This window comes from Schistocerca nitens, chromosome 2 (genome assembly GCF_023898315.1).
Source record: "Schistocerca nitens isolate TAMUIC-IGC-003100 chromosome 2, iqSchNite1.1, whole genome shotgun sequence".
Taxonomy (NCBI): domain Eukaryota; kingdom Metazoa; phylum Arthropoda; class Insecta; order Orthoptera; family Acrididae; genus Schistocerca; species Schistocerca nitens.
The window spans coordinates 823,492,392-823,519,951 of record NC_064615.1 but is presented as its reverse complement, the minus strand read 5'-3'; the positions used below and the strand labels follow the sequence as shown (position 1 = coordinate 823,519,951).

Here is a 27,560-nt window from a genome sequence, read left to right as displayed (position 1 = left end):
GCAGGATCCTACTGCTTCCGTGCCATGTAGTAGTGACTCCCCACTGGCTGTCCCTCGGCGGACACTGAGTTGACAACCCTACATCTCTTCCTCCTCATGGCTGTCCTCCAATGGAACGTTTGCGGTCTTCAGTCCCACAAAGAGGATTTGCGGTTGCTTCTCGCACTGCAGCATGCCCTTGTACTTTGCCTTCAGGAAATGAAATTGCACCCTCAAGACTGCTTTGAGCTTCCACATTACTTACCGATTCGTTTTGACCTTCCACCTGAGGTCGACATCCCATCTCATGGGGGCATCATGCCGCTTATACGGAATGACCTTCATAGTCAGCCCATCTCCCTGACTACCCGTCTTCAAGCTGTTGCCATTTGCCTCTTCCTTCCCCACCTGACTTTCTCCCTCTGTACCATTTATGTACCTTCGTCCTTCGATGTCACCAGGGCCAGCTTCCTTCAGCTTATTGGGCAGCTACCTCCACTGTTTTTGCTACTCGGTGACTTCAATGCACATCATCCCCTTTGGGGTTCTCCCAGGACCTGCCAGAGAGGTGCCCTCTGGGCTGACATTCTTAACCAACTCAACCTCTTCTGCCTTAACACTGGTGCACCCACTTTCCTTTCTGACTCCTCGCACACCTATTCCCATTTGGACGTATCCTTTTGTACTGCCCAGCTTGCCCATCGTCTTGAGTGGTCCGTTCTTTCAGACACCTACTTGAGTGACCATTTCCCGTGTGCTCTCCGTCTGCTGACTCCTAAACATCCACATGCATGCCCAAATGGCAGCTCACTCGGGCTGACTGTTAGCTTTACTCCTCACTGGCGACCTTTGCAGAACAAGATTTCCTCAATTGTGATGACCAGGTGGACTATCTCACAAACGTTATCCTTACTGCTGCAGAACGTTCCATTCCTTGCACTCCCTCTTTACCATGTCGTGTCCCAGTCCCGTGGTGGACTGAGGCTTGCCACGAAGCATTTCGTGCACAGAGACGTGCTCTCCGCATTTTTAAACGCTCCCTACACTGGAAAACTGCATTCATTATAAACAGATCTGTGCAAAGTGTCGTCGAGTTCTTCGGGATAGCAAAAGAGTTAGTTGGATTTCGTTCACTAGTTCTTTTAACAGTTCCACACCTTCCTCTGTTGTGTGGGCCAACCTCAGACGGCTCTCTGGAACCAAGATCCATTCCCCCATTTCTGGCCTGACAGTAGGTGCCGCTGTCCTCATGGATCCTGTATCGGCAACACCTTGGGCCACCATTTTGCGGAAGTTTCGAGCTCTTCTCACTATCACCCTGCCTTTATTCATATGAAACAAGTGGAGGAGGCTCGGGCAATACCCTTCTCTTCTCCGAATTGAGTGCCACAATGCCGCCTTCACTATGAAGGAGCTAGTTCAGTTCATCGCGGTCCTCTGCCTCAGGGACAGATGCTATCCACATTCAGATGTTGCAGCACCTCTCTCTTGTGGGCAAGCATTTTCTGCTCAACACATACAACCGCATTTGGGCTGAGGGCACATTTCCTGGATGCTGGCATGAAGCCACAGTCATACCCATACCTAAGCCCAGTAAGGACTAAAACCTTCCTTCTAGCTACCGTCCCATCTCTCTTACTAGCTGCATTTGCCAAGTGATGGAACATATGATTCATGCCTGGCTGGTTTGGTGGCTCGAATCTTGCCATTTACTCACTAATGCACAGTGTGAATTTCGAGCACGGTGATCTGCAGTTGACCATCTCGTTGCTTTGTCCACCCATGTCGTGAATGGTTTTGTTTTCTGAGGCAATCCCAGACTGTAGCCGTGTTTTTTGATTTGGAGAAGGCCTATGACACCTGCTGGAGAACTGGTATCCTCCGCACTCTTTACACATGGGGCTTCTGTGGGCACCTGCCCTGTTTTCTTCGGGCATTTTTACAAGACTGAGTTTTCAAGGTGCGTGTAGGTTCTGCTTTGTCGGACACCTTTATTCAGGAAAATGGCGTGCGTCATGGTTCCGTCTTGAGCGTCATCCTCTTCGCTATCACCATTAACACTATCATGGCCTGTCTCCCCCCCCCCCCCCCCAGGCATCTCCGACTCCCATTTTGTCTATGATTTTTCTATCTGTTGCAGTTCTCCATGGACCTGTCTCACTGAGCGGCGTCTTCAGCGCTGTCTTGATCGTCTTTACTCCTGGAGTATCGCTAATGGCTTTCGCTTTTTCACTGACAAAACCGTATACGAATTTCTGGTGCCGCAAATGGTTTCTCCCGCTATCTCTACATCTTGGGCCTGTTGCCTTTCCATTAATTAACAGTATGAAATTCCTGGGGCTCATGGTCTCTTACCTGGCAGCCCGCTGTACACAGTCCCTCAATGTCCTACGTGTCCTCAATGGCACTTCTTGGGGTGACGATCGAACCACCCTCCTCCATTTGTACCGCTCCTTGACCGTTCAAAACGCGACTGTGGGTGCTTTGTTTATGCACCTGCACACCCATCCCTTTTACGTCATCTCAGCTCTATCCATCATCGTGGCATCCGTTTGGTGATGGGTGCCTTTTACACCAGCCCGGTTGAGAGTCTGTATGCTGAAGCTGCTGAACTACCCCTGTCCTACCGCAGTGACTTTTTCCTCAGCAGGTATGCATGCTGTTTGTCTGGCATGCGAGGTCACCCTTCCTATGCTTCCTTCTCTGATGATTCCTTCGAACGTCAGTATGGGACTCGTCCCTCTTCTCTGTTAGCTCCTGGAGTCCACTTTCGCCACTTGCTATGGCGGCTTAACTTCACGCTGCCTGCAACTTTCCCCGTGGGGGTGAACCCTTCACCACCTTGGCTTTGTGAAGTGGCCCATGTTAACCTTGGCCTTCATTCGCTTCCTAAGGACACTACTCCAGTCTGTCTATCGCTTTCAGTTTCGACCTTCGCATGGAATTTAGCAATAGTACCTTTGTATACACTGATGGCTCTTGGACTGACCAGGGGGTTGGGCGTGCATTCATCATTGGGACCCGTGTCTTTCGATATCAGTTTCCAGCCCACATCTCAGTATTTACAGCCAAGTTTTCGTCTTGTATCAGGCCACAGAGTACATCCAGCAACACAGCCTTCCCTATTGTGTCCTCTGCTCAGACTCACTCAGCGCCCTCTAAAGTCTCTGTGCACTGTACACTGCTCATCCCTTAGTGCAGCAGGTACAGGAAAACTGTCACTTGCTCACTCTTGATGGAGCCAATGTCATGTTTTTGTGAGTCCCTGGTCATGTCGGTCTGCCAGGAAATGAGGCTGCTGACGCTGCTGCCAAGGCTGCAGTCCTCTTACCTCAGCCTGCGAGTACCTCTGTTCCCTCCGCTGATCTCTGTGTTGCCGTCTGTCAGGAAGTGGTGTCCCTTTAGCATCGCCAATGGTCCTCCCTTCATGAGAATAAGCTTTGGCATATTAAGCCTCTCACGGCACCTTGGACGACCTCCTCTCGGCCCTCCTGCCGAGAGGAGATTATTTTAACTCGGCTGCATATTGGGCACTGCCTTTTTAGCCATCGTCATTTGCTCAGTGGCGCTGTCCCACCACTTTGTACACATTGTGCCCAAATTTTAACTGTCTGCCACTACCTGCTGGAATGTCCTTTTTGTTTTACTAATTTATGTTCCATCTTGGGTTTGCCATCTGATTTATCAGATGTTTTAGCAGCTGATGCGCGGGCTGTCACCAGTGTTGTACTTTTTATCCGCTGAAGCAATATGATGAAGGCCATTTAATTTTTAGTTTTGGATCTCCATTTTTGTATGGTGTTTTTTTAGTCTTTTCCACGTGCCTTGTTTAGATGTCTCCTATTCTTTCCATTGGGACTGACATATTGTCGTTTCCCTTGTCTCTGTGTTTGCATTCTATAGTTTTGACTCGGGCGTGTATGATTTCAGTTATTTTTTGCGCCCCAAAACAAAACAAACAAACAAACAGATATTTGTTTGAGTTTACTATTGCTAGTTGTGAATCATTACCCTCTGCTCATAGGATACTATGCTCCTGTGTTCTTTGAAGTGCAAAATTTTACATTCATAACTATTTAAAGCAAGGTGCCAATTTTTGCCCCACTTTTAAATTTTATCAAGATCAGATGGAATATTCCTGCAGCTTTCTTCAAATAGTAGGTACTTCATTATATATAACTGCTTGATCAGTAAAAAGTCTGAGGTTGTTATTAATATTGTCTGTAAGGTCATTAATAAACAACACAAATGACTCCCATGGGACACCCCCGAAGTTATTCTGTATCTGTCAGTGGCTCCCCATCCAAGATAACATGCTGCATCCACCACAGCAAGAAATTGTCAATCCCATCACAAATGTCACTTGTTGTCCCACTTGATTGTACTTTTGATAATTTCATTTGATGCTCCATGTGATCATGCTTTTTAGAAGTCAAGAAATGGTGCCTCTACCTGATTGCCTTGAAACAAAGCTTTCACAATGTCGTGTGAGAAAATTGCAAATTGGTTTTGAATGACGGTGGTTTTCAGAATCCTTGCTGGTTTACATGGAGGAAGTCTTCCTGTTTGAAATACCTCAACATGTTTGAGCTCATTCTGTGATTTTGAAACAGATGTGTTGTTGTAACCAAACGTGAAACAGTTTTTCCTGGTGGTCTGGTGAAAACAGACATTTTTTACTCTCAAGAGTGTTGTTCTCCTTCAGGAGGAGGAAAATTTTCTTTGACACACACTTACTCAGCAACATAGTGACCCACCAAACTGCCTTCTTACAACAGCACTTAAAAGGCATGCTATCTTTAATGTGGCTTGTACCTCTGATTTAATTTTCTCCTCATTCCTTTTCTGTCCATCAGTCTTCTGTTCATAATTTTGAAGTATTTTGTATCATAATGAGAGAGGGAACAAAAGTTCAGTTGAACTATTTAAAGCAGAATGGTGAGTGTATAATCTGTGTAATTTTACTGGTAATAATAATATAATAATAACATCATCAGCACCAATTACGTATAAAAATTCCATTGTTAGAATCTGTAGCAGTAGTTTATAACTTAAAATATTCCTGCGAAATGAGAATCATTGTAGACAAAGAATGCATGTAGTTACAGCAAAATGATCTTCAAAGAAGTATTTTACCTGCTACCATTGTTGCAGGTTCTTCATACCTTTTCACAACACTACTTTCAACATGATACTAAATAAATGCAGTCAAGTTGCAGTGCTAGCACTAATGTAGTCAGCTGGGACATCATATGTGTGTGTGTGTGTGTGTGTGTTTGTTTGTTTTCAGCACCTCAGCTGTATGATGAGTTTTAATTATCAGAATTATTAGGATAAAAATGTGCCTTTTAAAATAGCGAATTGTGATTTCTTTTGGAAAATATGTATTGTCAGTTATTAATGGACAATTATAACCCTACCTTTGTTCAACCTGGTGGAAAGTAAGGTTTTATCTTCCTGGCTTCTGTGTCATGTAATAGAAATCTCACTTTGTGTCCAACAAATTGCTTTAGTTTTTAAACTTCCAGCTTATCATATCCAGAAATGAAGAGAGAATCAGCTGGTTTATTTTAAAGTTATTTGTTTGCTGTTCTGTAAAACATTGTAGCACCACAGTGGAGCCGGTCTGTGAATTCTGTTCTTGAACATGGGAAGAGTTAGCTGATGTTCATAAGCAGCTGGAAATTGCCCTGATCGCTGTCAAACAATTGGGGGCTTCTGCAAGTGGGTGTGTTGGAAGCTCCTGAGAGTCATGTAAGAGAGATACAAAAGATACCTGAAGTACTAACCTCTCCTGTGGATCCTGTCTCCTCTTCAGGAAGTATTGGGTCTTCCACTACTAGGCCACTTGACTGTGAGTGGCATGTTAATTGTAAGGGCTAGGGCCCCTGTACAGGAGAAACAGGGGTCAGGGAGAACTCAGGGTGTTACATCAATCCCCCTAACCAAATAGTTCAAGATGGAATCTTCCGCTGAAATCAAATTCAAGCCAATGAGACACACTCCAAGTGTTAGGAAACATGCTATGTCCTGTGTTAAAAGGAGGTAGATGTACAAGGATAGAGGATTATTAATTGTTAGCAGTTCGAATAATGTATCACTTATAGAACTGGCAGCAAGAGATGGGAAGGAACCCTAGGTGCATTCAGTGTGCATGCCTGGGGAGCTCATGTGGAAAAGAGTATGCAACCAGCTGCACATCGTGGCACACATAAGAACAAATAAAGCCCATAGTGTGGGCTGTGAGGTCACACTAAGATAGTTCTGGCGACTGGCAGAGAAGGTTGAGAAGGCCAGTAAATATGTTACTTACAAAGTTTCGACCAGGCTAGCAATTTGTACCATTTTCACCAGGATTGATTATGACCCAATTTCCATGATCAGGCCCTGAAGGTGGCTTTATGCTGACCACTAGCTGTGACATACTCTGTCACTTGGCATCATACAGATATGATATGGAGGAGCACAGTGTCAGCGCACTGCCCTTCGGGCCATAATTGACTTTTCAGACTTTGGAGCAGCTACTTCTTCTTGTCTAGTAGCTCCTCAGTTGCCATCACGAGTCTGATTGCTCCCTGTTCCAGTCCTCCTCCCAAGGAAAAATCCCATGTAGTATTGGGAATTGAACCTTGGCCCTCTGCATGAGAATCACAAACATTGACTACTTGCCTACAGAGGTGGCCCCTTGTTGTGTAATTTTATTTATAATGATCCATACCATTTACAGAGCATAGATTCATAAGTAAAGAATCAGGCATCCATTTCCTTGTCATTCCATCCACATTCAACATAGGCCTCATTTAGGTTGTTGCCTTTGTACAAAGGCTTTTCAGTGAACAGATTCCAACCAAGAAATATGATCTAAACAGTTTGTAATATATCCTTCTATAATTACAGTAACCACTTCATTTAACTCAAAGTGTATTCCAGCCGTCAGTTTCTTTCGCTGTGAGACCATGTGGGAGTCAGATGGTGTCAAATCAAATCACGTTCCAACTATTTGTACTTTAAATTGCCAAGTTTTCCCATTGCCGAAACATCATTTGGGGAAGATGATTTGTCCTACCGCTACATAATTTTTTGGGCTTTTTCATCGAAGTGGTGCAGAAAATTTACGAAGTATTGACTGTTGTTTCCCCCCCCCCCCCCCCCCCCTCTTGGAAAGGTAATCAGTACAGAGAACCACTTCTGAACTGAAATCAGCCACTCATTTCCTAACTGTTGAAAATAAGGGAGTAGACTTTCGTTAACCTTCATCAACTTTTGATTAATTCCTGTGAGTGATAAATGTTTGTAACTGAGAATATACTGATGGCATGATTTCAAATTTATCAATTTCAACTGAATACCCAACACACATTACTTCAGAAATCCAGGTAACCAAACTTAATTCACTGAAAGCTTATAACACAATATTTTTCGAGATTAAAAATAAAAAACAAAATTTAACTGATGTGAATCTCTGTGCAAGCCAAGAATATTTTTCTTTGTTACCATTTCCAAATTTGTGCTGGCGCACTATGGAATAGCATACACGTGTTCAACTGATATATGATTGATGTGTTTATTTTGTTGAGCCAGTTTTATTTCATGGTTAATATACTGTTACCTGCAATTATTTTTTATCGTGTTTCTTTCATCCTTTGCAGGAGGCTATAATTATTATGGTACTGAAACCATGTATAGTGGTGTTGATGGTCGTGAACTAACAGCAAAAATTTTTTTTGGTATTGTTCATTATCAACGTCTCCGCCATATGGTTTCTGACAAATGGCAGGTGAGAGATTAATATTAAGGTTTATATTATTTTCACTAATGCACTAAAATTTTCTGGTTTACAATGTTGAATGTTCTTTTCCACTTGTGTAAATATAATTAATTCAGTGTAATTTTCCAGCCTAACTGAACTATTTCTTTGTTAAGCTTTCATTGAAAAAAGATGATTTCAGTGTGTCCATAACTGAGGACAATTCTTTTTGTATAACTTTCTAAAATTTTTCAGGAGTGTTAAATATTCTTCAGTGTAATGATTAAATACTTATTGAATTACAGTAAGATTTTTAACAGGACCATTCTATTCAGTTTGCTATTTATGCATTCACTAGCAACGTGGGCCAGCTTCACATGGATAACACAAGAGTATCTATGGCCAGATGACTTTGTGGCATAGCGGCAATTTTGTGTAGAGTTACGATTAACATTCAGAAGTAACCGAATAACATTACTTACGTAGAACTTCAAACAGTTAAAGTTATATAAGCCAGAAAAGTTCCATATTTAATTGGCTTATAGTGTGACATCTCGTGACAAGGATGTGAGCTGCAAGCCCTGTACCAACCAGTCCGTTTGACAACAGAGCCAGTTTTATGCAAGCTGTGTTCACTGACCGGTCACCCGACTACAGTGCCAGTACAGTGTGGTCTGCCCAACTGCAATGGAGTTTGGTGTTAGCTACAGCAACTTGCTGGGCACCTGGCTCTGGCACCAGCCTTATGGGAACTGCACTTTCTGTGTCAACTTTTCCTGTATTTACCAATGTATCATAACTATGAAGCACACTTTGCCATTAGTGCAAACCACCCTCTGTCACACAACATTAGTATGCAGCACACTGTTGTGACTCGCCGATCATTTAAAGTGCCGCCGCGCAATTACGCACGTCCTCTACGTGCGGCGCTGTCTGCCTGCCAGCCATGCAGCAGCGGCGCCACCTAAGCGGCCAGCCGAGCAGCGGCCGCTAGACTGGGACTCAGTGCTTATCTGAACGCTAACGTGTTCACATGTCAACTTACTCTGTGACATGTATGTGTTGTTGTGTCGTTTCTAAATATACTTGTTAAACTAGAAGTTCTAACAATTGGCGACGAGGTAGTGGATTTTTCCTTTTCACCGTTGACTCACAGGGTTCCATGGCTACTGTCGAGCAACTCTTGCAAAATCTCCTTGAACAGCAAACGCTTCTAACGGCGGCGATTCGCGATTTTGTCGCGGCGTCAAATGCGGGCCGTTTCTCGTCGTTGGCTGTACCGCCTTTTCCTCCTTACGACGAGACGGCAGAAGACTGGTCGGATTATGAAAAACGTCTTCGACAGCACTTCTTGGCATTTTATGTCTCGGACGAACAAGCATGTAAGTCTCTGTTCCTTTCCTGGATTTCGCCTCAAATGTATCGGTTGTTGTCGCAATTGGCCCCTTTGAAGGATCCTGCGTCTTTGTCCTTTGCTGAAATGTGTTCCCTTCTGTCGGTCTATTTTCAAAAGCAGACGCATGTGGTAGCCTCTCGTGTTGCCTTTTATCATTGTCACAAACAACCCAATCAATCCTATCGCGCTTGGGCTGCTGAACTTCACGGCCTCAGTCGAAAGTGTCACTTTGTTACTGATGTTCACAAAGAATCCTATGCCGATTCCATGGTACGGGATGCTATTATCCGGTCGGCGCCCGACAAAGAAGTTCGGCAACGTGCCCTTCAGTTGGCGAATCCGACTTTAGATGAAGTTCTCTCCATTGCGCAGTCTTTTGAAATTTCTCGCGCCGCTGGGGCACAAATAGAAGCTTGGGGTGACGTCGGGGAAATACAACCTCTGTGCGCTGTTGACGACGCGCGCGGCGCGTCCGCGCCGGCCGACGTGGCCGCAGTGCGCTCCCACGCGCAGCCTCGGCCAAGCCGTAAACAAACCCCTAAGAAACTGCAGCAAAATCCCCGGCAACTTCCTTCATGTCCAAGGTGTTTTACGAAACATTCACGCGAGGATTGTCCACAACGTTGGGCTGTGTGTCACAACTGCAAAAAGAAAGGTCATGTGTCTTCCGTTTGCAAGTCCGACCGCATACATGATGTTCAGGAACATGACGCTGATTCTGATTCTGTGTTGTCTGTCAATTGCACTTCTTCCCTTTCAGGGAAGTTATTCCTCACTGTCCAAATTCTTGGTCGAGATGTTCGCATGCAAGTGGATACCGGTTCTGCCGCCACTATAATTAATTCTCAGACGTATCTTCAGCTGAGTTCTCCACTCCTGTTCCCTGTCACTCGGCAATTACGGACGTACAATAAACAGAAGATTTCTCTCTTGGGACAGTTTAATGCGGAGGTATCTTACAAATCCGTCGTTCGCACTGTTCCCATATTTGTGGTCGACCAGGGCAACGCAGAAAATCTTTTTGGTTTCGATGCCTTCCGCGTTTTTGGGTTCTCCATAGATGACTCTGTCAATATTGTCTCTGACGCTATTCCCTATGCTCAACTGGATTCTTTGTCGACGACCTTTTCGTCCATTTTTTCTCCTGGGTTAGGCCGTGCACACGACTTTGAAGCTCATATCACGCTCAAACCCACTGCTCGGCCTAAGTTTTTTCGGGCTCAGCCCATTCCTGTGGCCCTTCGTGATCGGGTCAAACAGGAGTTGGATCGTCTCACTACTTCAGGGGTCTTGCTTCCTGTCATTGTAGTTGCCAAGCCCAATGGTTCTATTCGTCTCTGTGGCGATTTCAAAGCCACGGTAAATGCTCAATGCCTCATCGACACTTACCCTATGCCCCGTCCTGAAGAACTGTTCACTAAACTCGCTGGAGGGCAGTATTTTTCTAAAATTGACCTGTCAGAAGCTTATCATCAACTTCCTCTCGACGCTGCTTCCCGGCAGTTTCTGGTCCTTAACACGCCTTTCGGCCTCTATCAATACCAACGCTTGCCATTCGGGGTTGCTAGCGCCCCTGCTCTCTTTCAGCGATTCTTGGAACAATTATTGCTCCCTGTTCCTGGGTGTATCGACGACATTGTTGTCACGGGCTCCACCACTGACGAACATCTTCAAAATCTCCACACACTTTTTAATGTCTTACAGACTGCAGGTCTTAAGTGTAATCTTCAGAAATCACAATTTTTTCAGGCATCTATCACGTACTTGGGGTTTCAACTCTCTCGGGATGGTATTCGTCCGCTTCAACAAACTGTCGCTGCGATCGATGCCCTTCCTCGCCCTACGTCTGTTAAGGAACTGCAGGCCTTCTTGGGGAAAATCGCCTACTATCACAAGTTTTTACCGTCTGCAGCGTCGGTGGCTCAGCCGTTGCATCGACTGTTGCATAAAAAACGTGCCTTTTCACTGGTCCGCGTCATGTGACGCAGCTTTCCAGAAATTGAAGACTATGCTGATACAGGCCCCGTGCCTAGCTACTTATCAACCTGGCCAACATCTTGTCCTTGCTACAGACGCCTCTCAATACGGGGTTGGGGCAGTCCTTGCGCACCGTTTTTCTGACGGTTCGGAACAACCCATTGCTTATGCCTCCAAAACGCTCATGGATGCCCAACAAAAGTATTCTCAGATTGAGAAAGAAGCTTTGGCCATCATTTATGCTCTTCATAAGTTTGGTGTTTTTCTCTATGGCACAAAATTTCATCTTGTTACGGATCACAAACCACTTGTTTCCTTGTTTCACCCATCAACGTCACTTCCAGACAAGGCTGCACACCGCCTCCAGCGTTGGGCTCTTTACTTGTCCCGTTTCAACTATGAGATTCATTTCCGGCCAACGGCTCAACATGCGAATGCTGATGCTTTGTCTCGCCTCCCCATGGGCCCTGATCAGGCATTCGATAGGGACGAACTTTTGTGTTTCCACCTGGATGTTGCCGAGCAGCGGGTTGTGGACGGGTTCCCCATCACTGGGGACAGGCTGGCGGCTGCTACGGGTTCTGACCCTACCCTCTCCCGGGTTTTACGCTGTATTCAGACGGGTTGGCCTGATCGCCCGTCCGCTAAGACTTCTGATCCGTTGCGGAACTACTACCCTTTGCGCTACCGCCTCACGGCTAGGGATGGTGTTATCCTCCTCTCCACTGACAATGTTTCGCCGCGTGTTGTGGTCCCCGCGTCTTTGCGTGCTTCGGTCTTGCGCCTCCTTCACCAGGGGCACTGGGGTGTGTCGCGCACCAAATCTCTGGCGCGCCGTCATGTGTACTGGCCTGGCATCGACTCGGAAATCGTACACATGGTCGTTGCCTGCGGCCCTTGTGCGTCACAGGCCGCTGCCCCGCAGTCATCTTTGTCACCGTGGCCTTCGCCTGAGAAGCCCTGGGAGCGCATTCATGCTGATTTTGCGGGACCCTTTTTAGGTACTTATTGGCTCCTCGTAATTGACGCCTACTCTAACTTTCCTTTCATTGTCCGTTGCACGTCACCTACCACCGCGGCAACCACCAGTGCTCTCGCCCGCATTTTTTCTTTGGAAGGCCTCCCCTCTACTCTTGTTACTGATAATGGTCCGCAATTTGCCTCTTCTGACTTTGCGGATTTTTGTGCTCGTCACAGTGTTACGCATGTCACGGCCCCGCCGTTCCATCCACAATCCAACGGTGAGGCTGAACGACTGGTCCGCACGTTTAAGGCTCAAATGCGGAAACTTCTGACTTCTTCTGCTGCTGATGAGGCGCTTCTCCAGTTCCTGGCGTCTTACCGTTTCACCCCCATGGGCGATCACAGCCCGGCTGAGCTCTTACATGGCCGACAGCCCCGCACTCTACTTCATCTTCTGCGGCCTCCCACCTCCCGGCCGCGGGTGCCGTCACTTGGCCGGTTCACCGCCGACGACCTCGTCTGGGTACGGGGATATGGCAGGCGGCCAAAATGGAGCCCGGGCCGCATCTTAAGACACCGTGGTAGACGCCTGTATGAAATCCAGACGGACACAGGTGTTGCAGTGCGTCATTCGGACCAGCTTTGGCCTCGGGTGCCAGCAACACCTGTTCCGAATGCCGCCACACCACCCTTGACTCTCCCTGATGCTCGGGATCTTGGCACATCTCCATACTCACAACGCCGCCCTCTACCCGTCATCGCGATGCCAGCACCAGAACGGATGCCACCAGACGACGTGCCCATGCGGGAACCGGAGGACCAACCAGTGTCAGAGTACATCTACTTGCCTCCTCCTCCAACAGACGCTGACGCATCGCCCATGTCTCCTGTCATATCAACTGGACTTGCCGCAACGGGCAGATTGGTGCGTGGGGCCCCAGCAGATTCGACCCCTACGTCTCCTGTCATCTCGACCCGTTATCATCGGGGACACTTCCGTCCGTACGGGAAGCCTCCTCCTCGAGACTTTACGTCGAGTCACACAACGCCTATGGACGTCAGCCATCTCCAGGACACATCCATCAAGACCAGTTCAACAATTTCAAAGGGGGGAAAAGTGTTATGACTCGCCGATCATTTAAAGTGCCGCCGCGCAATTACGCACGTCCTCTACGTGCGGCGCTGTCTGCCTGCCAGCCATGCAGCAGCGGCGCCACCTAAGCGGCCAGCCGAGCAGCGGCCGCTAGACTGGGACTCAGTGCTTATCTGAACGCTAACGTGTTCACATGTCAACTTACTCTGTGACATGTATGTGTTGTTGTGTCGTTTCTAAATATACTTGTTAAACTAGAAGTTCTAACACACACACTGTCACTCAGGAGCACCTTCTACCATGAAGCACTCTCTGCCACGAAACATTGGTACAAATCACCCTCTACCATGCAACATTGGTACGAAGCATGCAACATTGGTAAGAAACACCCTCTGCAACACAACATCGGCAAGAAGCACACACTGGCAATCAATGTTGGCATGGATCGCCCTCTGCCACGCAACATTGGCACGAGGCGCCCTCTGCTGCGCAACATAGCTACTAAGCGTCACATGAGCTACCAATGTTCCGTTGAGTAGTGCCATTCAGCACTAGATAACAGTGGCATTGTTTTCACTGTGGTAGGTGACTTTAATAATTCAGCCGATTTACACAAAATATTTTATGTTGTGTGTTCCTTGTGATTCAGTCTGTCTATTAGTGGAAACTGTATCGTAGTTCTTACAGTAGTTCTGCAAGCCACTGTATGGTGCATGGTGAACTGTACCACAGACCACTTCTAGTCATTCCATTACCTGTTCTATGTGCAAATAAAGTGAGTGAAAAATGACTGCCTAAAAGACTCTGTGCAAGTCTTAATTTCTTGCATATTATCTTTGTGGGCCTTGCATGAATTGTACATTGATGGCAGTAGAATTGATCTGCAATCAGTCTCAAAACTGGTTCTCTAAATGCCCGCAATAGTGCATCACGAAAAGAGCATCGTCTTCATTCAAGTATTTCTCATTATAGTTCACAAAGCATCTTGCATTGTGATCGAACCTTCCAGTAACACATCTAATAACAAGCCTTGGATTGCTTCGATTTTTTCATTTAATCTGACCTGCTGGGTATCCCAAACATTTGAATGGCTCTCAAGAATGGCTCACAATAGCCTTCCATACGCCGTCTCCTTTATGGGTGAGCTGCACTTTCCCAAAATTCTCCCAATAAAACAAAGACTAACATTTGCTTTCCCTACTACCAGTCTGACATGCTCATTCCATTTCATATTGCTTTTGCAATGTTACTCCTAAATGTTTAATTGATGTGACTGTCCAGTAGCACCTTACTAATGCTGTATTCGAACATTACAGCATTGTTTTTCCTATTCATCTGCATTAATTTACATTTTCCTACACTTAGAGCAAGCTGCCTTTCATCACACCAACTAGAAATTCTCTCTGTTATCTTGTGTGCTACACTCAGTGATGATACTTTCACATACACCACATCAAAGAACCATAAATTCCTGCTCACCCTGTCCGTCAGATCATTTGTGTTTATAGAGAATAAGAGCAGCCGCATCACACTACCCCGGAGTACTCCTAATGCTACCCTTGTCTCTGATGAACACTCACCACTGAGGACAACATATTGGTTTCTATTACTTAAAAAGTCAGTGAGCGATTCTCATATCTGGCAACCGAAGCCTTAGCCTTGGATCTTCGTCAACAGTCTGCGGTGGGGCATCACATCAAATGTTTTCCAGAAATGTAGGAATGTGGAATCTGCCTGCTGCCCTCCATCCATGGTTTGTAGAATATCATATGAAAAAAGGGAAAGCTGAGCTTTGCACAAGTGATGCTTTCTATACCTGTGCTGATGTATGAACAGAAACTTTTCCGTCTCAAGGAAATTTATTATACCGAAACTCAGCAGCAAACTTCACACTGGGCCAGAGATTGCAATAAGTGCCTCAGAGAACGCTCTGTAAAACCAAATAGGGATTCCTTCTGGACCCGGTGACTGATTTATTTTCAACACTTTTGGATGCTTCTCTGTGCCATGGATAACTGTCTGTTTCCTCCATCCATGAGTTTGTGCGACACTCACACAACATTATGTTTGTGTAATCCTTCTGCGTGAATGAAATCTTAAAAGTTAAATTTAAAGCTGCAACTTTTCATTTTTACTATCTTCCGTTGCACCTCGGACCGATTGAAGAGAGATGGGATAGAAGCTTTCAGTCAGCTTAGCGATTTGACATTCTCACGTTTGTGGAAGATCTTCTGCTAAGATAAGATAATGGAAGTTGTTTTATGCTTCCCGCATAGATCTTCTTATAGATGCATGAATTACTACTAAATGTTGAATGATGACATTTGCGTATTCTTTTTTGATCCTAGAGTGCAGCAATCTCTGTTTCCTCATATTTTCTGAATGTGATTATTAAACCACAGAGGATACTTTCCATCTGTAATCACTTAATTAGGCATATATGTCTTGAGAGAATGATTTTTCAGTCACTTTAAACTTTGCTCGTAATTCCTGTATGCCTGTCATATTGGAACTAAATGATGTCTATTCATTGTCTAAGTGGATTGCTAACAACTGCTTATCTGTTTATTTCTAGTGTAAATACTCTCCTAGCCTTCTTGGTGAATTTATTAACTTCAGTAACTACCATCGCTATGATGACATGATGATCACTAACCCCTGTCTATATACTTTATAGGGTTTGGCCTGTTTGCAGCTACTAACTTCTAAATATTTCCATTGTGTGTGAGTTGTCTAACTAGTTGTTCAAGGCAGTTTTCAGAAAAGTGTTCAAAATTCTTCCACAAGACTGCTTCATACCACCTGCGATGAGTCCATGGATGTACTAGTGTATACTCGATATAAAGTTGTCTCCAATTGATACTGCCTGATCTGAGTATTTCTGCACAAATGAATGTAGACTTTCCTTCAATGATTCTACAACTCTGATAGTGGAATTAGTTGGCTGGTAAAAAATCTGTTTATTAACTTGAGTTTACCTTGGCCTGCTGTTCAGGTCCAGTAACTTCACAGTCAGACTCAAATTCAACCTTAATAGATGCATTATTTTGTTCACAGCAATGAACACACTTCCTCCTTGGCCACCTAATCTTCTTTCCTGTATTGTGTCACTAAATATTTTGGAGCTTTTCTACTTAAGGTTTCAGCCAGCTTTCGGATCTGAGAATAATTTGAGTGTGACAACTTTCCTCCAGGGAAGTAAGCGATCTGATTTTGCTGTCTGCATATACAGTGGTTGAAACCTGGTAGTCAAGGGAAGGCAGGATTGCTGGCCGAAGTGGCCGTGCGGTTAAAGGCGCTGCAGTCTGGAACCGCAAGACCGCTACGGTCGCAGGTTCGAATCCTGCCTCGGGCATGAATGTTTGTGATGTCCTTAGGTTAGTTAGGTTTAACTAGTTCTAAGTTCTAGGGGACTAATGACCTCAGAAGTTGAGTCCCATAGTGCTCAGAGCCATTTGAAGGCAGGATTCAGTTACAATTGTGGATGGGGCCGTAATCAGTTACTATTGGTTGCCTTTTACAGTTACAATTTATTTTAAACCAGTAATTCCAGACTCAACAATAAATAAAAAATATCACACATTATTAATGAAGGAATAAAAAACTGTGTAAATAATTGTGTTTTCAGTGAGTTTCAATTTAGCAAACCATCATCCAATACAGTTACAGCAGATAATGTTTTAAAAGCAAGCCACTGTGATCTGGGCAGAAGGCCTCACACGCCAGGAATGGCAGTAAATTAAGAATTGTGAAAAACTCGCTGCAAGTTACAAATTACAGTTATTGAAACATTAAAGGCAAGTCGCCACAAACACAGCAGAAGGCATCAGACGCCAGCACCAACATGAGCTGCAGCATGGATTACTGGTGAGCATTTATCAGAGGACCTCAAACTATTGTATAGTGCACACAGGGAGTCCTACAGCCATCCATCCCATAATGCAAGTCCAAAAATCTGCAACAGTGACCACCGCAAAATCGATGGAGCCTCTGGTTGAGACACTCTACTCAGCTCCAAACCAAAGGACCCCAATCGACTACGGGTATGATGCTGCAAATCATGGACTCTGCTTGCTCCCCATGAGCGAGGCTAGCAGTCTTCACCACTTATGCCAGCTGCCCGTAAGAACTGAAAATGTCCTCAGAACCCAAGCAACAGTTCCTGAGATTAGACTGAACATACAGACAGAACCATGATAGGGGACGTCAATTAATGTAGACAGACAGGAGGAAAAAGAAGAAGGAGGTAGACTCAACATACAGTAAAATCTTCCAGTGATAAAATACCATATATTGAGGTGTTCTCTGACGTGTGGACTTTTGAGAAGTGTTTTTTTTAAAGGACACATGTTCAACAAGGTTTAATTTACAAAAATTTTAAAAAGTTGCCGGTAAAGATGCTACACTTTTCTAGTAACTCCTAGTGAGACGCTACATTGTTCAACAGAGGAGGTAATGTGGTAGGTGTTCCTCAGAATTTGATTATGGGTCATTTGCTTTTTCATTCTATGTATATGATCTACCATTTTTTCTGGACAAAGGTCAAAGTTATTTTTACAAATAATACAAGTACAGTTGCAAACTGGCCAAAGAATGTTCAACAGAGAAAATAGTAAATGGCGTTTTTGTAAAAAGTTACTACTTGGATTTTCAGAATCAGTCAGAAGAGCACACTTCTGCAGTTTTGTACTGTAAAAGGCTATAACATCTTAATATTGTTCACTGTTGGACTACACCCATTGTTAAGATTTGCTGCTACAGCTCTGATGTCGGACAATGTCTGACACATTTCCATTAGTGTAAAATAAATAATAATTGGGGAGAATGCAATGGGTAGAAAAATTGGATTGAAAGGGTTAAGTATGTACATTGATGAAAACATATATAAATTAAGAAATAAAGAAAAATATTATGCCTTTTAAAACATTTGGGTTTAGTATTCATGTCTTAGCATAATGGTGTAATTTGAGGCCATACATAACAGTAAATTGCCACAGTCTGAATATTATGAATTATTAGTGGACTGGGGGGGTAACATTTTCGTCGAATAGAAGAGACTTTCTGGAATTACAAATGAGGCTTGCATGTATATGTCTTACAGGCATTTGTAAATTCATAAACTGGTGAAATTGGTTGTCAACAATCCTTTCTAGTTGGAGAGAAATGATGATGATTATAAATACAGCCTTAGAATGGAAAATAACCTGCACTCTCATTAAAGTGTTTGTAACTGAAGATTAAAGTTGTTTCTAGTTGACAGCTCACCTTTACCACAGAGAAATTACAGAACATAAGTTAGTAGTCAGTCACATGCCTGTATATGGTCAACATTTAGCATTGTAAGTATATTTTTAATAAATGTGTGTTAACTGTTGGTCATATGACTTTTCCACATCTCATTGTTCATAGCAAATATGGTCTGTGAAACATGCAACTGATCAACTTAATAAAAGTTTACTTTTATTATATGTATCACTTTGTGATGACACAGGTATGAAGATGTTCAAAAAGATCAAAAGAGGTTATTTTACATTTGATGTGCAACCATGATGGCACAGTAACTGCTATGAAATACCAAAGGCTGCCAATCTCTCTGGACAACGTATAGTCCCTAATATAAACTAATTGTTCTTGTGGTTAGAACTGATCCCTCCTTAAAATAATGGGTTATGAACAATTACATGCTACATCAGCAATAAAGATAAATATGACATAAATTTTTGTAGATTCACAAAGCAGATATTACTTTTTAGTTTAATTTTCACAACCAGTTGACACTATTCATAGGGAGTTTAGCATGTTACACACAAGCATACTTCTGAAATAAGATTTGGATTTTGACTATTGTAAAAAGGAAAGTAACATGCTGCATGCTCAGAAAGTAGAAACATGATAGCATCTTCCATGGGAAGATAGTGCAAGCTTCCTCCATGCAGCTGCTGCAACAGAAAACATTTGCACATATAGGCAATCTGTGCTTATGCCACCATAGCACATACCTGACTGACTGGTACCATATTTCCTGCTAAATAGTCCTGGCTTGCAGCTCCAAATGCAACTGGAAAACATGGTAAATATAGGGATCAAGTTTTTAATGAAGTTAAACATCAGGGATGCCATTTTAAAAATTTAATTGTATTGAAAACTTTCTAAACTCAATAATTTCTGATATCAAGCAATCAGGAACACTGTCTGTAACATATAACCCATGAAGTAGAATTTAGTGTCTGATATTTTCTGTAACAGGTTCGTAGCACTGGTCCAATTGATGTATTAACTCACCAACCTGTGAAAGGTCGACGTCGTGGTGGTGGTATCCGATTTGGAGAAATGGAACGTGATTCACTATTGTCACATGGAGCTTCTTTCTTGCTGCAGGACAGATTGTTTCACTGTTCTGACAAGACAAAGGTATGATTGTTGAAAGTTGATTGAGTAGGTTGTGGTTGCTCTTCACTTTTACCATTTTAATTATGTGGATTACGTAATATATAGCGTTACAGAGCACATTTGTCATAATTAACTATGATTTCTTACTTCAGTGGAAATTTTCTAGTTGTTTTAATACATCATAAATTTAATGTGTTTACAGTGACATAAATACATTTAACAGTTCAAACATTTTTGAGTTGGGTCATCTTTCTTACAAAGTTGCATAATTAATCACCCACGTCCTCTGATGAAAGTTCCCAGCAAGAAGTGAGAAAAGATTATATACCTATCTTGCATCATGCGAGGGAGGACATGATGACACATTCATTGTATGTTATATGCATGCAAGTGCAGAACATTTTTAACTCTCATTTTGTATATAACTGCCCATAGAGCACCACAGAATATTCATTACCACCATATATAAATTGTGTTCTTGCCTTGTACATATTCCAGCAGTTACTATGGATTCACAGTTTAACAAAGGATGTAACATTTAAAAACTCATTATAATTTGTGAAGATTATTGAAACTGAAATTCTGGTAGTTTAACCTCGTCCCTGGCTGATTTGCTGTTGTTTTGATACATTGTTGCATTCTTGGAATAAGCAGACCTCTCTACGCATTCTACAGTTCCCATAAATAATAAAATGTTTTACAATATTTACTGAGTACAAGCCTCTTTTTTCTTTCTTTCTTCTTCTCTTTTTTGCTTTTTTTAAAATATAATTCCAGTTAAGTATATTTGCTGTGATGATTGTATGTCCCAAGTTAAAACTATGGTGACCCAGGATTCAAATGTGAATCCTAACCGTCCACTGTCAGTGCACTACCAGTCACACCATTTGAGACTGCCTCCAGGAGTGACTCAAACTATAATGTATCGTATTATGTCTGCTGATAAAATTTTTGTTTGTAAGTAAAAAAATGTGTGTACTGAAGGATAAGCTCTTTAGACAAAGTACTCAAGTTCATTATGCTCCCCCTCCCTCATATATGTGTCACTCAGTGTTGATTTGTTGTTACAGAGTTATGAATTTACTTATAGCTTGCTCTAAAGGTAAATAAGAACAGAATGTCAGCTACTTTGCAATTTTTCACAGTCTGAGAAGTACGATTTGATCAGATATGGTTGTTTGTGTCTTTTCTCTTATTTGTAAATAAACTGTTGATGTGCTTTTATTGGTCCCTTTATTGTTGCAGACACTCATATGCAAGAAATGTGGAAATATTTTGAGTCCACTCTACATCCTGAACCGAAAGCAAGATCACCATGAAAGTGTGATTCAGTGCAGGATGTGCAAAGACAGCAGTGCAGTTCAAGAGATTGAGATTCCTTACATATATAGATATCTTGTTGCACAGTTAGCATCTGTAAATATTAATCTTAAGCTGGATGTAACAGAAGAATAATTAATATTCAGGAAGACATTATGAAGTGTTTTGTATGTGTATATTTTTGTATATTGTGTATAAAATAAAATTTATGAATGTTTAACTGATACAGAATTTGTTTCCAGAGTTAGAGCTTATTTATTTATGTGCCCGATATGATTAAACTGGTACTGGTAGAATTTTCTTCCATTGCAAATACAATTCAACTTAAAAACTGCTGTCAAAATTTTTTTACAAATGACAGCAGAAGAAAAGGGTGAAAGGTTAACTGCAAGAAGGAAATATCTCTAGTTTTACAAGTTCTCAGTAAACCAAAAAATGTTTTTAAAAATTGGAATTGTAAGTAGTATGAAAATTTCCTTCCTGATAAAGTTCCTGAATGGTTCTTACATACTAGCACAGTATTTTCACTCCAAAATGTGTTGTCACATTGTAACCAGAATCAAGTCCAAATACAAAAGCTGGGTAGTCAATGAGGTACAACAATTAGCAATGACAGCATGTTTATTATGTATGGACAGGAGAGAACCAGACTCCTGGGTGGAGAGTGATACTATTTATATAAGCATTGAATATTCCAGAATATACAAACATTACAACCATAAGAAGTTTCAGAACCTTCAAGAAACAATATTTACTAACAAGGGGAGGCCGCCAATTGTGAAATTCAGATTCGATTCATACTGCGCATAATAAAAGCTCATGGCCAGAGGTGTAATGGGGCAAAGCACCAAGATGCACTTCTCAGCCGTTGTCGAGAAAAAGGACAGTTAAAAGAAACCATTGCGGTGAAATACTCTCTACGATTTAATATTTCCTACAGCGTCGTGGCGCAGCGGTAAGCGCTCGGGTTCGTAATCCAAAGGTCGCCGGATCGAATCTCGCGCCATGCAACTTTTTTTTTAGTATTTGTGTTTTGTAATTCAATATATATATATATATATATATATATATATATATATATATATATATATATATATATATATATATATATATATATAAAAATTCCCGGCAATCAGTTGCAACAATTATGCATATAATAAGTTGTTGAAAGTCGTTTGTCGTGGAAAAACTGGCGACTTCGAACATGATTATGTTTTCCGCAAAGAAAGTTGTGTTTCACAAATGTTATTAATTATCTTCATAATGTTTACACGTGTAGTTAACGGAAGACGTAGAAACGATATTCCGAAACGAATACGTATAGTGTAAGTCAAACGTTCGAATTAGAAAAAATATAACAGAGGGAAACATCCCACGTGGAAAAAATATATCTAAAAAGAAAGAAAGTGATGAGACTTACCAAACAAAAGCGCTGGCAGGTCGATAGACACACAAACATACACACAAAATTCTAGCTTTCGCAACAAACGGTTGCTTCGTCAGGAAAGAGGGAAGGAGAGGGAAAGATGAAAGGAAGTGGGTTTTAAGGGAGAGGGTAAGGAGTCATTCCAATCCCGGGAGCGGAAAGACTTACCTTAGGGGGAAAAAAGGACGGGTATACACTCGCGCACACACACACACATATCCATCCGCATATACACAGACACAAGCAGACATTTGTAAAGGCAAAGAGTTTGGGCAGAGATCTCTGCCCAAACTCTTTGCCTTTACAAATGTCTGCTTGTGTCTGTGTATATGCGGATGGATATGTGTGTGTGTGTGTGCGAGTGTATACCCGTCCTTTTTTCCCCCTAAGGTAAGTCTTTCCGCTCCCGGGATTGGAATGACTCCTTACCCTCTCCCTTAAAACCCACTTCCTTTCATCTTTCCCTCTCCTTCCCTCTTTCCTGACGAAGCAACCGTTTGTTGCGAAAGCTAGAATTTTGTGTGTATGTTTGTGTTTGTTTGTGTGTATATATATATATATATATATATATATATATATATATATATATATATATATTTGAATTACAAAAAACAAATACTAAAAAAAAAAAGGTTGCATGGCGCGAGATTCGATCCTGCGACCTTCGGATTACGAACCCGAGCGCTTACCGCTGTGCCACGACGCTGTAGGAAATAACAAATCGTAGAGAGTATTTCACCGCAACGGTTTCTTTTAACTGTCCATTTTCTCGACAACGGCTGAGAAGTACATCTTGCTGCTTTGCCACATTACACCTCTGGCCATGAGCTTATATTATGCGCAGTATGAATCGAATCTGAATTTCACAATTGGCGGCCTCCCCTTGTAAGTAACAATAAATGCTAGTGGTTGGGTTTGAAATGGCAATCCACAGCACACAGACAGACACACTAACTGCTACTCCACAAGGCACATAGTACAGCTTGTGGCATTAATTCCCCTTCTGAAGAAACAATGACCTGCTGTCTCAGAAGTTCTCACTGGAGCCAACTGGATGTAGATCTTTTGGGAGCACTGATTTATCCTCATGATCAAGTCATGTCACATCATTTTCACTATGGATTAGCACTGAAGGTAGGCTCTTCAATCAAAGCATCATGACTGTAGAGAGGATCTTCAGTTTCCTTCAATGAGAACCCCCATGTTTTTCATTACCTCAGGACTGTAGTGAGGTGTAATGCAGAGGACATCTCTGCACTTTCATCTTCTGGATGAAAGGTCATAATTCTTGACTTCGTATGTGACATCCGACAAGTGATAAAGGATACAACAATGTGGTCCAAAGTGGTTCTTTAGTATAACTTTTGTGATAGCCCCACTTTCCACATGGATATAAAAATCCATACCAAGTCTTACAGACTTGTGTCTCACTGCCTGGTGCTTGGTATTACAGCACTCTCAATCTTTCTTCTGGATGTCCAGGATACATATGTGTGTCAGCTGTCTAGCTCATTCATTCCTATTGATGAGGTATTGCACTTAGCCATCCTGAGTATTGTCCAGTTGAAACGGGAACAGCATATCCATTATTGTTTCAGCCTCACAACCTTCTGTTATATTATGATGTCATGACAGGCATTACTGAATCCCAATATCTCTGTTCAGCATTGTCATATATTGAGTGTTTCTGCCAACATCATACTCTGCGAGGCCATTCATCTGTGGATGCAAGGCAATTGTCATCATGTGGGTGATGCTGCAACATGAAATTACCTCTGATTCTAGTCTCTACAGAAAAACTTTTTCACAGAGATCATTCCATAGGGTGGGCTATGCTTCAAAATGATGTCTTTGACAAGGAACTTTTTAGTTTCCGAGACTCAGGCAGTTGACACAGCCTTGGTGCCAGAGTAGTGTTGAGGTAGTCAGTGCAGATTATTATCCCTCAATTCCCATTTGGAACCTCCTGAAGAGCCCAATCCAGTTCAGGGGAATGGAGCTGCTGCAGGCAGAATTGGTACCAGATGCCCCATAGGTAATTGTGGCAGGTGATTCCACCACTGGCATTCCTTACAGTGGCTCACATAGTTCTAATGAATTTGTAGAGACCTGGGTTGTGTGATTCTGTCTTTAGTCTTCACAAACCCCAAGTGACCAGATGTTGGAGTATTGTGGAAATATTTCAGGATATCTGGCTGTAGATGAGTTGGGATGTTGAGCAGCCGTTAGCACCCCATCAGATCATAATTCTTCTTATACAACTGGAATCTTCCTTTGGTCAGTCCCTCATTCTTCATAGTTTTCATCCATACTGGATCTGCCCTCTGTTCAACAGCAATGTCATTTAATGTGGCGATGACTGAAATTTCATGGACATTGCTGCATTCCACCAAAGGATTCCTTGAAAGACAGTTGACATCCTTGTGTTTGCGTCCATTTTTGTATATCACTGTGACGACATACTCCAGAACTGTGAGTGCCCATCGTATCAGTCGACCCAACAGATCCTTCTGGCTAATCAGCTAGCATGGGGAATGGTGACTTATCACAATAGTGAATGGTTTGACAAATAAGTATGACTGGAACTAGTTAATGGTTCAGACAACTACAAGGAACTTTTTCTCGATTGTAGGAAAGTTTTTCTTGAACTTGAAGACTACTCTGGAAGAATAATCTATCACCTATTCAATATCATTTTGAAGTTGTACTAGAACTGCCCCTTTCCTCTAACCATTAGTATACGTGTATAAATCTGTCTTGACATCCTTGTCATATAGTGGTAGGACTGGAGATGATGTTAACATCTCCTTAAGGAGAAGTAAATACCCTTCTTGCAACTCATTCTAGGGAAATTTTGCATCTCCCTGCAGTAGTTCTTTCAAGTTAGGTGCCTTGGTATGGAAGTCCTTTATGAATTTCTGTCCGTATGAACACATTCCGACAAAACTTCCCACAGCATGAATGTGCCAAGGAATTGGAAAATCTGTGACTCATCTTATTTTCTCTGGATCAGGACAGAAACTAGATACCCATAGTTTTTTTATTTCTTGGGTGACAAAGAGAGAGTTTTTTGGATTGAGGCAGAGGCATGTAGTCTGAACACTAGATGTTCTTCAAATGTCTTTAAAAAATTACTGTCATCCACATAATAAAGAAACGTAGCCCATTTCAGGTGTCAAAGCAGATTGTCCATCATACAATGGAAGGTGGCTGGAGTGGTACATAGTTCAAATGGCATAACTTTGATCTCATTAAGGACATCATAAATGAGCAACAGCGGGTAGACATCTTTCTTCATGATTTTGATCAGTCATCAGTAACCATCACAGAATCTCCATGGTCCACCTTTTTTCTTCACAAGGATGACAGGAGAGGACCAAGAACTCTGTGAAAGTTCAGTGATGTTACCTTGCAGGATTTTCTCCACTTCCTCCCAGATAATTTGCAATTCAGCTGACAAAACACTATAGGAATGCTTGTTAAATGGTGGATGACCCCCCAGTATTGAGACGTTTTGCCATGGGCTATTTGATCTGTTCTTTGTCCATTCAAAATCATCTGAAATTGGTGCAGAATGGCTAACACTCACTGGCAGTGTTCCTTGGTCAGGTCAGATTCTATTGGCAGTTCGATAGTAGCTTCTTCCACTACATTGTCTGTAGTGGTAGCGAAGCACTGAGATGAGTTTGGCTGCTCATGGTAACTGTTTTTTTTTTTTTCATTGTTATTATTTTACACATCAAGGACCAAAGAGAGGAGAAAATCTCCATGGTTGTGGAATGAGTCAGTACATGAAGTTAACATCAGAAAAGTTAGCAGATAAAATATAATTTGCAGGAATCCTATGCAAACATCTAGTTGCTTTGTGTAATCATGGTTACAACACATGAATTAGCTTAATTTTTTTTCGGCATCTTCCTGACATAATGGAATGAGTGAGCTATGAGGAAGTCCTTCAGTTTAGACAATAAAGTGCAAAGATAATTGCTGCTCACTGAAAATGGATGCAGCAGAATACTACAAACCTTTCTGCACAATAGTTAAGGGCATGTGATCCAAAAACAGATTTGATTTCTGCCTAGTATTAACTGAATGAAAGCTGCTAATTCATGAGCATAAGCTCATATTGTTAACAACAAATGACATTAAGGAAATTGTATATTGAGAGGCTAGTGTCAAACAAAATCCCCAGATCCTGAACAGGGGTCAACAGGAGGCTCGCGAACTTAAGGGATGTCTCCACTAGCCAATTACTTCTGCAAATTGCTTTGGCAAGTTAATTTCCGAAACTTACTGCCACTTTTTGTGTCATGTCACAAGACAGGCAAATATAAGTTTACAATGTCATTAAAAAGATCAGTCACCACTGTTATTGCATTATTATGGTTGTTATCATGAAAGAAAAATTGTTACAAAAGGTAAAATAAGAAAAAAATAGAAGTTTGAGTGAAGAAATTTGATGCAAAGGTGTACACGTGTAAGTTATCAAGAAATAGGCTGTGGTACATTTGTTTCAGCCTATCTGTCTTCATGCCATTCTCCTTTTTGATAAAGACATTTTCATACCAGAATGGAAGACACACAACTGCTGCATGTTTGAGAAAAATTTCCAACAACTGACAAGTTCGCCAAGTTCTTGCAGCAAGATGCAAGAAACTGTTTCCACTAACTTGCAGAGATTACTACTGTAAGTTGACGAAACCTGCAGAAGTCAACTTGCTGGCAGTGTTTTCATGTGAAAGAACTTGCAAAAGTAGCCTCTGCAGGCGACTTGGGAAAGTTCACATGCTAGTGTACACATGTCATTACACCCCACATTGCTGTAACTGCCCATTTCTGAGCCAAAAACCCCTGTTACGAATGGGAAGAGCTACCTCATAATACTGTGTGTCATAAATCAATGAAGTTAAGCAGTTTTGCTGTTGGACCATCACTTGTTGCAACTATTGTTCTAATGGTGAATATAGCGGCATTCTGTTTTTGAACAAAATCCTGAATGTGGGCATTCCATGACAGTTACCATCTATCTGAATACCTAGTAATTTGGATTGTTCAGATTCACTAATCAAATACCCATTCTGTTCAATCAGAATGTCAATTTTAGTTGAATTGTGTGTTAGAAACTGAAAATTAAGCCTTACTGTGATTCAGCATCAATTTATTTTCTACATGCCTTGAACTTACATCATGAAATGCACTATTTGATACATTGCCTGTGTTGCACTTAACTTGCCCCACTACCATGCTAGTGTCATCAGCAAACATAAAT

General features: G+C 42.3%; 1 protein-coding gene across 1 annotated transcript in view; it reads left to right on the top strand.

The window, feature by feature from the left end:
• The window catches only part of LOC126237080 (DNA-directed RNA polymerase I subunit RPA2), a 213,062-nt gene extending 192,009 nt beyond the window's left edge, over positions 1-21,053 (top strand). The window contains exons 19-21 of the mRNA XM_049946878.1: positions 7,629-7,756; positions 19,402-19,566; positions 20,791-21,053. Coding sequence (XP_049802835.1) covers positions 7,629-7,756; positions 19,402-19,566; positions 20,791-21,000 — 503 coding nt within the window. The 3' untranslated portion in view covers positions 21,001-21,053. The remainder of the gene's footprint in view (positions 1-7,628; positions 7,757-19,401; positions 19,567-20,790) is intronic.
• Positions 21,054-27,560: the final 6,507 nt, after the last annotated feature.